General features: G+C 43.1%; 1 protein-coding gene across 3 annotated transcripts in view; it reads right to left on the bottom strand.

Moving 5' to 3' along the window:
• Positions 1–14,641, bottom strand: part of USP13 (ubiquitin specific peptidase 13) — a 127,791-nt gene that overhangs the window by 7,740 nt on the left and 105,410 nt on the right. For 2 of the 3 annotated variants that reach the window (XM_006745805.3, XM_081829921.1), the window contains exons 20-21: positions 11,669–11,753; positions 4,926–9,984 (exon numbers count right to left, since the gene is read on the bottom strand). In XM_006745805.3, the coding sequence (XP_006745868.1) occupies positions 9,891–9,984; positions 11,669–11,753 (179 nt within the window). In that variant the 3' untranslated portion in view covers positions 4,926–9,890. Of the gene's footprint in view, positions 1–4,925; positions 9,985–11,668; positions 11,754–14,641 lie in introns of those variants that run through there. The other variant, XM_031041934.2, reaches the window with a different exon arrangement.

Raw genomic sequence — 14,641 nt, 5'->3', positions numbered from 1 at the left:
TTCCTTACTTGTACCTCATAATAAATAATGCTGCCTGGTAATCATCTTAATGAATCAGCACTTTGGGAACTGACGGTTAATTTTAGTGTTTTACTCTATGAAACTAAACCATTTGATTCTCAGCAGGCCCTCTGCTTGGGCTTAGAAGGGTGGAGACCAGGCAGTAAAGCCTTTCAGCCCAAGTTCCTTGAGAGGGAAAAAGAAAGGAAGCTAACATTTACTGAAACCTACCAGGTAGCAGATCTCTAGGCCATTGTTTCTACTATGCCATTTTAACCCCGAGGCACACTCAGGTCCTCTGCTTTTCCCCTACCAATAATGTATCCGGTCCATAATTAATATTATAGCAAATGATGAACATAATAGCAAAAACTGTGCCAGGTGAAAACAATCAATGTCTTACAGACTAAAAACTCACTAAAGATCACATCTACTGCTAAAAAACTACAAAAACTAGCCCAGGAAAAAGTAGGCTTAAGAGAAATTACCAAGACGATGGCTAAGAGTGCTCATAGTAGTATTTGCTAAATTGATTTAAAAAAAATGACAAAAGAACAAAATCTCGACAAAATTTAAATTTTCAAAATTTGACCTGGTAAAGGGGGACCTGGTGGAAACAATGGCTGCAAAAGGGAATCTGCAACAGCAAAAGTTATAATAGGGAAAATCTGATGAGGACCAGAAGCTGATGACTCAGACTTTCTCATAAAATTTACAGAACTGATCCCAATTAAACTAATTTCATTAAAATAGAAAGGAAAATGTAAAAGCCTAGAGAGAGTTCAACTAGATCACTATTTCACATGTTCTCCTCTTTCCAACCTCCCATCTCCCCCACCCATGCTCCCTCCAAGCTGAGGATCTCACTTCTTACTTCCCTGAGCAAATTAAAGCAGGTAGGACAGAACCCTCAGACTCTCAGCACTCCATCTCCTCACAGCCACGGCTGCGCTCCTGCTCTGCCTTCCTCCGTCCCCAGACAGGCTCCCCAGCCCCTGCCTAAAGTCAGCTCCCACTGGGCACCAGAATCCATCACCTCTTCCTGCTCAAGGGCGAGCAGACAGAGATTCTTACCTTTCCGTCCTACATCCTTAGTCTTGCACCTCCTATTTGACCATGTTATTTCTCATATTAAAAACAAAACCCTTTCTTGATCCCACCCACACCACTTCTTTGCTTCTCTTTGTAGAAAAATTCCCCAGAGAATTGTTGGCATTCATCTTCTGCAATTCCTGTCCTCCCAAACTGTCCCCATGGAGATCACCCATGGCCTCCAAGTTGATCAAACTTGCGGTCAACTATCTGACTTAACCTATCACAGTTATTGGACAGTTGATAAATTTTGCCTCTTTAAGACACCTTCTTCACTTGGCTTCCACTTCCAGGCACTGTTCTCTTGTTTTTTGCCCACCTTGGTGTTCACTCCTCTCAGTCTCCTTTGCTGGCTCATCTTCTCCTTGACTTCTAATATTGAGATACTCAGTCCCTGGACCAATTCTATTTCTTGTCTCTCTCCATTGGTGATTAGACCCAGTCCCTGGTTTAAATGCCATCTAGCTACTAACAACTCCCAATTTTGTATCTTCAGTCCAGACTTCCCTCTCAAAATTCAGAGTTGTATATCCAGCTTCCCACTCAACATCAACCATGGAGGTCTAATAGGCATTTTAAACTCCACACGTCCCCAACTGGACTTGTGATCATCTTTTCCCATCACCTTTCTTATCTCTGTTGATTGCAACTACATTCTTCAGTTGCTCAGAGCAAAAACTTTGAGGTCTTGCTTTGCTATTCTCACGCCCTCACCTGCCACATCCTGCCCATCAGGAAATCCTACTGGGTTTACTTTCACATGTATCCAGAACCTGACCCTCCTTGCTACCTCCGCTGTTACCACCCCATCCATGTGAGCCATCATCCTATCCAACCTTGCTTACCACAGTAGTCCCTACTTTTATCCTTGCCGTCCTATCATCTAATCTAGACAAAAACCATCTTCCTGGAACTTTGGTCAGATCAGATTATTGCTGTGCTCAAGACCCTGTAATGACTTCTGAGGGAACTCTAGATTCAAGTCCTTCCAATGGCCTCCTGGCTCAGGCAATCTGGCCTCTCTCCAAACTCCTTTCTCACTATTCTGCCCGTCGTTCCCTTCTTTCAAACCACACTGGTCCCCTTGCTGCTTCTCTGACATAATGGATATGCTCTCCCACCCTGGATTCTCTGCTCCAGTGAGTCCCTATGCCAAGCATATCTTTCCCCCAAATATCCATTTAGATGACTCCTCCACCTCCTTCAAGTCTTGGTTCAAATCTCACCTCCAAATGATGCCTTCAAAGAGTACCCCATTTAGTTCACAAGAATTAAGACAGGGCGCCTGGGTGGCTCAGTTGGTTAAGCGACTGCCTTCGGCTCAGGTCATGATCCTGGAGTCCCCGGATTGAGTCCAGCATCGGGCTCCCTGCTCGGCAGGGAGTCTGCTTCTCCCTCTGACCCTCCTCCCTCTCATGCTCTCTGTCTCTCATTCTGTCTCAAATAAATAATAAATAAAATCTTTAAAAAAAAAAGAGTACCCCATTTAGTACCACAATTTGCACCTCCCACCCCCCTTCTGCTGTTCCTTTTTTTCCATAGCACATAATACCTTTTAACATATTATATAAGCTACTTATTTCTTGTTTAGTGTCTGGCTCTCCCTGCTAGAAAATAAACTCCACAAGGGCAAAGAGTCATGTCTACTTTGTTTACTGATACATTCTAAGAAAAACAATGCCCAGCACATAGATGTTTAGTATTTACTGAACGATGGAGCCATGCTATATAGATTAACAAAATAAATTGGCTTAATGAAATTATCTCTAGAAAAATGCTTTGGAAAAAAAAAGTCATTGATGTTGGTATAATTCTGATTCTTTAAAAAAAATTTTTTTTCCAGGGGCGCCTGGGTGGCTCAGTTGGTTAAGCGACTGCCTTCGGCTCAGGTCATGATCCTGGAGTCCCGGGATCGAGTCCCGCATCGGGCTCCCTGCTCAGCAGGGAGTCTGCTTCTCCCTCTGACCCTCCTCCCTCTCATGCTCTCTTTCTCTCTCATTCTCTCTCTCTCAAATAAATAAATAAAATCTTTAAAAAAAAAAATTTTTTTTTCTGGACTGAAACAAAGGGTCAGAACCTCCATAGGGTCAAAGTGCTATGGGGTTAAAATAGTGACATAAACTAGCACAGTAAAGATATCCTGTGCCACCAGACTGTTAGATGTTTTACATAACTCCTCTCATGTTTTATCATGCCCACTGCACAGATGCCAAGACTCTGTTTCAGGATATTAAGTGCTTAACAAAGTCACATAGCTAGTCTAGGCTTGAAACAGGATCTGAAGGCAAGTCTCTATGCCTCCACTCTTGCCATTTTATCACTCTGCCCCACCTCACCGAAGACTTCCTAGTAAATTTTTATTTATTTTTTTTTAAAGATTTTATTTATTTATTTGAGAGAGAATGAGATAGAGAGAGAGCATGAGAGGGGGGAGGGTCAGAGGGAGAAGCAGACTCCCTGCTGAGCAGGGAGCCTGATGTGGGACTCGATCCCGGGACTCCAGGATCATGACCTGAGCCGAAGGCAGTCGCTTAACCAACTGAGCCACCCAGGCGCCCCCTAGTAAATTTTTAAATACTTGGTTGCATGAGGATGAGAATAACTCACTGTTTCCTATTAAATTTCCCCACTACAAATGGTTTGTCACTGACCACATTAGAGAAGCAGGACCTTAGGTTCAAACAGTGCATACACACACTGGTAAACACTTCCATTGGGCACAATGGGGCACAGCCAGTGAATGTGAGCAGCAGCTGGCTCACGAACATCATCCTAAAAACTTTCTAATTCTTGAGTCACAGGAAATCCCCCATCCCCATCATTTCCTTCTCTTCTCACCAAAACATTATGGCACAATGCTGATGCTGGTCATTTTACTTGGATTTTTAAAAATTTATAGGTTGATTCTTTAAAAAATTTTAAGTATTGAATGGACATGTTTTAAGTAATAAGAAGCATACCATATATGGAGGCAAAATAATGCCTCCTCCAGGATGTCCACACCCTAATCCCCAAAACCTGTGACTATGTAACCTTACATGGCAAAAAAGAACATTACAGATATGATTAATTTAAGGATCCTGAAATGGGAAGATTATTCCAGACTACCTGGGTGGGCCTAATGTGATCAAAAGGATCCTTATAAGAGGGAGCAGGAGAGCCAGTCAGAGGCCTAGGACAGTGGAAGCAGACACTAAGTAATGCCCATGTTGTTCGGAGACCACAAGCCAAAGAATGAGAATAACCCCAGAAGCTGGAAAAGGCAAGGAATGGATTCTCACATGGAGCTTCCTTGCCAACACCAACGTTTTAACTCTGTAAGACCCATTTTCAGACTTCTCACCTAATAAATGTGCTCTTTTGAGCCACTGAGTTTATGGTCATTTGTTACAGCGGCAATAGGAAACTCACACACCCTACAAACACGGTGCCACAGAAATGCTGAAATCCCTTGGTGCAACCAGCATTGGGTGTTCTTGCACCTGCGTTAGGGAAGCTATCAGCAAACTGAAAGTCACAGCACCACAGAAGGGTCCCAATCGACTCCAGTGTTCAACTTGACATCCAGTAGAGAAAGTCTAAAAGACATCAGACTCTTCCCCACCGTGGTCCCTCCGTCCCCCACAGAAGTAACATCTTGCACCATTGCTGACATTCCACTACCGATGGGAATGAGGCGGCCCTGGTGCCCGCACAAAGAAACCCTAAAAACAAAATAAAATTAGTCGCTGTCTCAAGTTACCTGTTCCACTGATGGATGAGAACCTGCAAAGGGCAGAATCCGTTTACGTGGCATCTTGCAAAAGAAAAAAGAGCCATAAAGGGACCTCAGATTGTGAGAATAGCTTTTAATTTTAAAACAACTGAAGCAATAAATCATCCATCTCTCTTTCCATCACAGGCAATGCTCTCCCAAAACAGTTGAGATATTTTAACAACAACTATGACTAGTGCAAAATAAAATAAATACAAACTCTTTCAGGAGCCAACATCAAAACCTGCTGGGCAGGTGGGCGCAGGCGACAAGCTCAGCCTCTGCCAAGGCCGATAGGAGCGGCAAGATCTATACCGTATGTCCACACACCCGGCTCAGAACAGACCAAAGAATACCTGGGGAGGGGAGACCACAAGAGAATGTTGCCTAAAGTGAAGCAAATATGCCCAGCACCCTCATGTTGCCAGCATCCTTGGCACGTGGAAGATGCCAGAAAAATAAGTGCAAAGTTAGCAGCTTCTAAGCAAAGCTGAAGGGACAGGGTTTTGGGGCTCATTTGCTTTTGTGTTTTAATTGGAGTCTTATACAAATTGGTTTTACACAGAAAAATCTTCTGTCTTCTGGGAGGCATTCTGTGCCTCACAGTGCTCCCGACTCCAGCGAAAATATGTGTGCTGCTTCTATCTGGATGCTTGGGAGAAGGACCTGCCACACGTGGCACCTCACAGCCTACCCCGCGCCATCTAGCGTCTGGAGCAGCGCTGTCCCATACAGGTGTAATGCAAGCCATGTGGGTTACGTTTTCGGGAAGCCATATTAAAAAAAAGATAAAAAGGAGTAAGTGAAATTCTAATAATGCCTTATTTATCTAAAATATTGTCATTTCAGCATGTAGTCAATATAAAATATGGATGAAATATTTCACATTCCCTTTTTTTGGTACCAAGCCTTCAAAATCTGGTGTATATTTTACGTGACCAGCACAATCTCGATTTGGACAAGCCCAATTTCAAGAGGTCATGAGCAATATGTGGCTACTGACAACTGCACTAAATAGCACAGACCAAAGAATTAAAAAAAAAAAAAACTCTTTCAAGATGATTTACAGAAGTAGGGAATCTTCACAGCACTGGGTAGGTGATCTTATACGCCAACTTAAGAGTACAGACTCTTACTCTGTAACCTAGATTTCTGACCTCGGTAAAGGGTGGAATCACATTTCATCTGATCCTATTCCCTAGTCCTGCTCATCACCTGCCACCTCCCCAACACTACATAGATGATGTGATTTAGCAACAGTGACGCCTACAAGAGGAAAAGACATCCTTTCTATGATAGGTAACTTTCTCCGCACTCATTTGGGGATCCTAGCTATAACTGAATTAGAGTAAGAAAATATTCTATAAACGTTACAGATTTAGCTGAAAGTGGGTCTGAGGTTTTTCATCACGGGAGGTGTTTTACATAGATTTTTCATTTTTGAAGGGGATGGAAACAAGGTATCTCATGGACTGAGAGGTGAAGAGTTTCAAGAATGGGGGGAAAGTAATATAATTACCCAAGAATGTGCGCAGAGAGGTTAAGGTGGGGACACTTTTAAAAATGATGCAGCTTAGGGCACCTGGGTGGCTCAGTCGTTAAGCGTCTGCCTTCTGCTCAGGTCATGATCCCAGGGGTCCTGGGATGGAGCCTCGCATTGGGCTTCCTGCTCCGCGGGGAGCCTGCTTCTCCCTCTCCCACTCCCCCGGCTTGTGTTCCCTCTCTAGCTGTGTCTCTCTCTGTCAAATAAATAAAATCTTTAAAAAAAAAATGATGCAGCTTATAAGCTGGGGCGTATGAACTGCAACAAACCAACACATTACAACTAACCTCTCCGGGATCCCTCACATCCCGCATGTCTGGCCCAGGAGTAACCATAGGAAAATAAAAATAGAATCGAATGTTAGGGCAAGAAGGGACTTCTGAGCTTATCCAGCCTAATGCACTAATTGTAAAGAAAAGGCCCAGAGAGGTAAGGGGTCCGGGGCACTGGGGTGAAGTCGGGCCCCAACCCAGGTGCTCTCCGTGGGACAAGTGAGGCTCCGGCCAGTTCAGGTCGTGGGGATAAACGATGTTGGGGGTCACAGGCTCAAGCTTGTGGTAGGCTTCTTATAGCCCAAAGTGAGCGTGGAACAATGGCAGGCACATTCTCTTATAGTTGAAAGAAAACAGCCAAGTCAATTCAAAACACGAAGCAATGTTGATGTAACGTGGCATTAAAACACGATTCTTCCGATAGTCCTTTCTGCATGCTTTTTCCCCTTAAAAAAAAAAAAATCCCAATCTGAACCAAACTGGATTTCTGATTAGTTATATGGGCACTTAGATCAATTGACAAAATAAAAACTTTGATACATTTTCCAAAGACACATTCATTGGGATTCTACACAAAAGGGTATCAAAAGATATTTACAGAAAAAAAAAATGCACTTTCACACGTATAGCCACGCACAGTGAGAATTTCACAATTATACCACCACACCTCACACAGAGGACTCCTCACAGGCTGATAATCAGTTGACAAAATCCACACGTTATTCCAGTTTCCAGTCACAAGTAATCTCGTCAACATATGTGTGTAAAATGAAGGCGTATGTTCCAGACTTTTATTCCAGGGAAACCTGCTTTGTATATATTAAGGTATACATATAAATACACTTTTAAGCAAGAAAGAAACCCATTATTTGCTCCAGTTTTTCCCCAGCTCTCAATCTGAAATGAAGAATAGCACATATACAAAACTTTGCCTTGTAGAAATAGCCCTTTGTTTTGTGAGGCAGGAAAAAAAGGCAGCCACAGTATACTTTCTTACAATATGTTAGGCATCGGAAGGGCTAAGTTTATTTTTCTACTTAACAAAATTAAATAATGTATAGCCTATAGTCTTATACTGATTTTACACCATTTTGCAAAGTTTTATTACAAAATTTTTATTTTGTTCAAAATACACATGCTATCTTTGTCCACATTTCACTCCAAATCCCCAATATCCACCCCCCCCACCCCTGAAGAAGGCCTTCGCTTTGTAATAGCGTTGAAAAGAAGTCATTTTGGATGTGTGTTTGACGTCATTATTCCATGACACTCAGCCCTCAGGAGGCTGGATTTTTTAAGGCTGCTTAGCGTGGGGATTTCTACAGGAGTCTGAGACTCATGTGACAGTGGAGCTGCTTTAGGATATCCGAAGCAACATTAAAAGAGGACACCGGTGGGTACAACCGAGTAGAGACAGAATTACTGCATCATGAGCTCCCTCCTTATGCCAACTGCATTTGTTCCCAAATTGAAGAAAGCATCAGACGAGAGAAGGAGGGAGCACACTTTCCTAGGACCCACATGGCACCCCACCTGCTACTCTTTCACGAGTCATTGTATCAAATCTCACCATATCCTCAAAGCACAGTTGGCAAGAGAGAGCAGGTATCATTGTGCAGATAAGGAAAGTGAGGCACAGGGAGGATGAGGGACTTGCCCAGCTAGGGGCAGCACCCAAGTCTCCGGACTCTGGGCCTGGGGCACGGCGTCCCTCACACACACGGGGAGCTGAACTCCCGGGAGAGGAGCCCTGATCATAACCGGAATCCTGACTCTTCACAACTCACCATGTCATAATCCACCGTCCATGTGGCATTTTACCCAGCTGGTTCTACTTAATTTTCCTACAGTTTCTAGAAAGATTCTTTCTACCAACCAAATGCCTGGTAAGCAGATTGCAATAGATCCTTCTTCATTTGACTGGACAATCTGAAATAGAAACTCCAGAGACCTTGGAATTCGGTACAGAGCTGTAGGAAGATGATAAACCAGGCTCGTGGCACTTTTTCATCACATCTGAAACTCTGATCTAATCCTAGGTTGCAACAAAAATACTAAGATACCAAAATGGAAATGATGGTCTTTCATAACGTCAGAAAAATTTACTTTGCACCTGAGGCCCTTAAGGTACCCAAGATCACACTGCTAGTCGCAGCAAATAAGCAGCGAAGGCAAGTCAGGAGGTGATTAGCCAAGAGAGGGCCGAGAGGAGACTCTAGCCCCAGGAAAATGTAGAAACAGAGGCAGGCAAAGAGCGTGGGCACAAGAAAATTACAGACAAATTTGGGGCACTTTGTGTGATTCCAGGGAGTTGTTACATGTTATGGTAAGATTAGCTATTTTAACTAAAAATACATGCTATGCCTTAGCGGGAAGGGCTGCTGAGAAACAGAATTCATCTACCTTTGTTTGGCAAAGAACAATATTGTGCTGCTGTGGGCATCGACCTTATTCCACCAAATGTCCCAAACCCCAGTGAATTCTTGACAGCACTTAAAGGGACAACTCAGCCCTTTTTATGCGTGAAAATCTAAGTGGGGAGCCAATTTTTAAAACTGTTCCTGAGTTATAGTTTCTTTAAAATAGTTACTTGCTTTTCCCAGCTATGCTTAATACCAACTGCTTTAATCTTTAAAAACCAGCCCGGCACAGATTTCCTGGTTGACGATAACGATCTCACCCTCATGCATTCACACAATCACATCATGAATTTCGATACGATTAAATTAAAAATACCTTTCATTGCAGATGCTCTAATCTTCTATACATGGCTACGTCAGAAATTGTGTGTAATGAAAAAATTGTGTCACAAATAAAGCCCATCCCATTACTGATTTTCGATATGAAACAAAAATGGGCTTTTTGTTTATTGGGGGGGGGTGAGGCCACACCACTGGCCCCCAAAGCATAATAGAGGGCTGGTGGCACATTCCCATTTTTTGGTGTGACAGTGGCAGATCCCCCACCAGCAATATAAATACTTTTTTTTTTAAATCATCCTCTCCTTGAACATTTATAAAAAGAAAAACTATCTACAGTAGTGTATCATCACTAATAGAAATTTCTTCCCAGTTCTATTTCAGAAGGCGTCAAATGATGTTCTTTAAATAAACTATAAATACCCCATGTATTCGTTCATGTCTGGCTGTCCCAACTTCTGCTCTTTTTTTTTTTTTTGGCAAATTAAAAAGGCGTGTGGCTTCCTCTCGCCAACTGGCGCGCCTGAGGCTCAGCGTGGCACCCTGTGGTAAAAGTACATGTAGCCCAGGTCCTTGGGGGGCCTTTCTGAGGCACACACTCTGTGGTCATTGTAGATCACCCACCTGAAAACAAAAGACAGAAGACCTCGATGGATTTCAGTCAGTCCCAGGAAGCCTGGCAGAAAACAAGTTACTGTACCATACTTCATCAAGATGTTTTAAGATAACCAAACTCAAGCCTGCTGTATAAAAAGAGAGAATGCTAGTGGGAAATTGCAACTGCTTTTTTATTCTTGAGCTCAATCAAAAGGTAGTTACAAAAGGAGTCACCAAACATTTTAAACCCTTTGGTCTCAAAACCCCTTTTGTAGAAGTCCATAGATGGCCTCAGAAATTAAGTCAAAGAATCATGTACGACAGTGTTTATTTCAGCCTGAGGTATAAAACTAGGTCAAAATGAGAAGTAAAGAGCCATGCAAGTGAACTATCACACAACTATTAAAATATCTTCAAAGAATATTTGGTAAAGTGAGAAAATAATCACAATACAGTATGATGTGGGAAAAGGGTTAAAAAATTGTATGTGCTGTGTGCATACTTTAAGCCTTTAGAAAAGTTGTAAAGGTATATGTACATTTATATGTAGCATGTACATGTATACACGCGGATCCTCTCTCCCAGTGCAAATAATAAAAGAGAAATGTGTTGAAACATAAACAATGATTATCTTTAGGCTTCCAAATGACATATTCTCTGTTATGTTTCTGCATTTTACAAATTCCTTACCATAAATTTTATTGCTTTTGAATTATAATTAAGCTACTTTTCTTAAGAAAAGTATTTTGAAAAGAGCATCATGCTTGATAATAAAAAGAATTTCCTATCAATCAAACACCTGTGCTCAACTATTTCATTAATCAAGTTCAGAAGACACTAAAAGACACACCAAAAGGGAGCACAACCAAGTCCCTGGTGGGAACCGGTGTCTCCTGCAGTGTGTGGCACGGTGTAAGAGGTCAACGTCCCACCAGGACAGAGCAAGGTTCTAGGTTTCTCCAGTATCCACGGGGCTGAGCACAGCCTCAAGTAGGAGGCTGAGCCTCGGGCTGCTCAGGGAGGGGAGCTCACAGAAGAGGAACCAGGGGGCTCTGCGGGGATCCAGCCCAAGGAGAAGGTCCTGAAGAGAGCAGCAGCCTTACGTCCCATCAGTGTCTCACTCCCAGCTCACCACACACCTAGCGATTCTACTTACAAAGCCAAGAAGCCTACTGCAAGGCCACAATAGGGCAAAACAGTGGATGTTTAAGGAAGCCAGATAAAACACGGGATACTCAGTCAAATTTATATAGCAGGGAAGGGAGAAATAATTTTGAGTATAAATACATTGCATGTAACATTTAAGATACATTTATACTAAAAAGTTATTCATTGTTTACCTGAAATTCAAATTTAACAGGGCACCTGGTTTTCCTGTTTTGTGGGCTAAAACTGGCAACCCTGTGGAGGTCCCAAACATACACACATTCTACTGCAGGATGCATCTTTATTTTGGGAAGTCACTTGGGTATGATGGTTGAGAGTGGCTTTGAATACCAGCTCTGACATTACTACTTCCAGGCTAAGTTCCCGCTACTCAGCTTCTCTGAGCCTCAGGGTCTTGATGTGTAAAATGGCTTTGAGAGTATATTCCTACAAAACCATCATGAGTACCAAATGGGGTAATATGTGCAACACCTACCTGAGAGCCTGGCACACAGTAGGTGCTCAATAAAACACAGACATCATTGATCTTCTAAAAAAGACTCACCTTCCTTCCTTTTTAATGTGGCAAACATAATGGCCACTCATTGTAGATGTTCCCATGTGACTGATGAACGCAAATAATTCATACACTATGAAAGAAGAAACCACTCTGTTACTAGGCAGCATTTCTAGAAACCAACAGCACTTCTGATCAGAATTTAAAGGCAATAATGGTGCAACCCAGAAACTGTTTACATTGAAAGACAAAGTCTATTTACCTTGCTATGCTGAGAACACACACCCCCACACACCCACCAACTTCAACCTGCAAATTCATAATAATGCAGACATAAACTATCCAAGTACAGCTGACATTTAATTCCTATCTGGAAGGGGACTAAAAACCCCCCAGTCGAGTCTGGTGGCAGGGGGTCTAAAGGGGCAGTCCTGGCTCTATCATTTTCAAGCAGCATGAGGATGGAGGAGCTGTTTCCTCTCTCTGAGCCCGTTTCTTCAGAGATGAAAAATCCACCCACTTCACAAGGTTGTATAAAGCTTAAATGAGCAATTCAGACTAAAATACCATACAAATGTCAGGATTATAAGGAAGACAGCAGTCATTTATAGAAAGGGATAATGCTTCAGAATAGGCTTCTTGTGGTTTCTGACTTGCTCACAATAAACTATATGGGACCCAAATTCAGACTTTATTCTTTCTGAACAAGGAAATATATAGCCTTCGAGTACAAGACCAATGTTTATTCTCTAAGAAGAATAAACCATCTAGCAGAGTATTCTGTACATACCCATTCCGAATGAATTTCAGCTTATGCTTGCCTGGCCCGGGCTAGACCTACACAACACAGAGTGGATTCCATGGACCAACAGAGTGGGTACCAGTCCACTTGGCAAACTGTTACAGGCTATCACGAGACAGGTATAGAAATTGAGCAAGGGCTTACAAACTTTCATAATAATATGTCTGTGGAATCTAACAAGGAAAAACATGGGCTTGCATATTCATTTTTCTCATGCTCTATTTTTATTCCATTTTTCAAAGTATTGTTTCTGGACAGACCCTTTCCCTCAACCCTCCCACTCTCATTCCTTCTCTCTCTTGCTGTTCACCCAGGCTCATCCATTTACTCAGCTGCGAGTCCCCACCCTACTCCCCCCTCCACCACATCACACACTGCTGATCACCTCCTCCTTCCTCAAATATTTGCCCGAGCACACAACTGTCTCTTGGTTGTCTAGAGGCCTCCTTGGCTCCTCCTCATCTCCTTGACCTTTAAACATTGGTGACCTGGAGCTCAGACCGCAGACCTTTCTCTTCTCCATCCTGACTTTTTCTCTCTCTCTTCAGGTGATCTCATCTAGACTCATGGCGTTAAATTGAATTATTTTCTTAATTTCCTGAATGGTCATTGCTAATGCACAGAAATACAACTGAGGGACGCCTGGGTGGCTCAGTCGGTTAAGCGGCTGCCTTCGGCCCAGGTCATGACCCCAGAGTCCTGGGATCGAGTCCCCCATCAGGCTCCTTGCTCAGCAGGGAACCTGCTTCTCCCTCTCTCTCCCTCCCTCTGCTTGTGCTCTCTCTGTCAAATAAATAAAACCTTTAAAAAAAAAAAAAAAAGAAAGAAATACAACTGAACTTTGTATATTGATCTTGTTTCTTACAATCTTGCTAAACCCATTTATTAGTTCTAATAGTTTCTAGCAGATTCCTTAGGATTTTCTATATACAAAATTGTATCACCTGCAAAAAGAGGTAAGTTATACTTCTTCTTTGCTAACCTGGATGCCTTTTATTTCATTTTCTTGCCTAATTGCCTTGGCTAGAATGTCCTGTTACAATGCTAAATAGAAATGGCAAGAGTGGGGGCGCCTGGGTGGCTCAGTTAAGCATTTGACTCTTGATCTCAGCTCAGGTCATGATCTCAGGGTCATGTGATGGAGCCCGTCAGGCTCAACGCTCAGCAGGGAGTCTGCATGAGATTCTCTCCCTCCCTCTCCCTCTGCCCCTTGCCCCCCTCTCTCTCAAAAAAAAAAAAAAAAAGAAGAAGAAGAAGAAGAAGAAAAGGAAGGAAGAGAAAGAGAAAGAGAAATGGCAAGAGTGGACATCGCTGTCTTGTTCCTGATCTTTGGGGACAAGCATTCAGTCTTTCACCATTCTGCATGATATGAGCTGTGGGTTTTTTGTAGATGCTCTTCATCAGGTTGAGGAAGTTCCCTTTCATTTCCAGTTTGTTGGGCATTCTCTCCCCAGCCTTATCTATCTCAGTTAATGGTGATTCCATTCTTCCATTCAGGACAAAATCTTGGCTTCTCTCTCATATACATCTTTTATTTTTTTTTCCTGGTAAACTTTTTTGAGTATAGTTGACATACAATGTTACATCAGTTTCAGGTTTTCTCATGCTCTTTATACACATCCAGTCCATCAGCAAATCCTGTCAACGTTTCCTTCAAACTATATCCAGAATCCAACCACTTCTTGCCACCTCTACTAGTAATGTCTGATCCTAGTTACCATCATCACTTGTCTGAATTTTTACAACAGCCCCCTATCTGGGCTTCCTGCTTCCTTCCTTCCCCTCTACTGACTATTCTCAGTATGGCTATCACAGTGGTCTTTAAATGGAAGTCAAATTGTGGTTATTAGTGTTCAAAACCCTCCCGGTGGCATCCTGTATCTCAGAGTAAATTCTTCCTCTCACAATGGTCTAGGAAGCCCACCTCCTCCCACATCCCCCCTCATTTCACCCCAGCTACTCCAGCCTCCCCCTCACTCCACCCCAGCTACTCCCCCTCTTCCCCTCACTCCACCCCAGCTACTCCCCCTCTCCCCTTCACTCCACCCCAGCTACTCCCCCCTCCCCTTCACTCCACCCCAGCTACTCCCACTTTCTGCCTCACTCCACTCCAACTATTCCCCCTCTCCCCTTCACTCCACCCCAGCTACTCTCCTTCTCCCCCCCACTCTACCCCACTACTCCCCCTCTCCCCTTCACTCCACCCCAGTTACTCCCCC

The sequence above is a fragment of the Leptonychotes weddellii genome, chromosome 1 (genome assembly GCF_054177405.1).
Source record: "Leptonychotes weddellii isolate Sample4059 chromosome 1, ASM5417740v2, whole genome shotgun sequence".
NCBI lineage: Eukaryota > Metazoa > Chordata > Mammalia > Carnivora > Phocidae > Leptonychotes > Leptonychotes weddellii.
The sequence above is the reverse complement of the archived record's forward strand: the minus strand, read 5'-3'. Positions and strand labels throughout refer to the sequence as shown.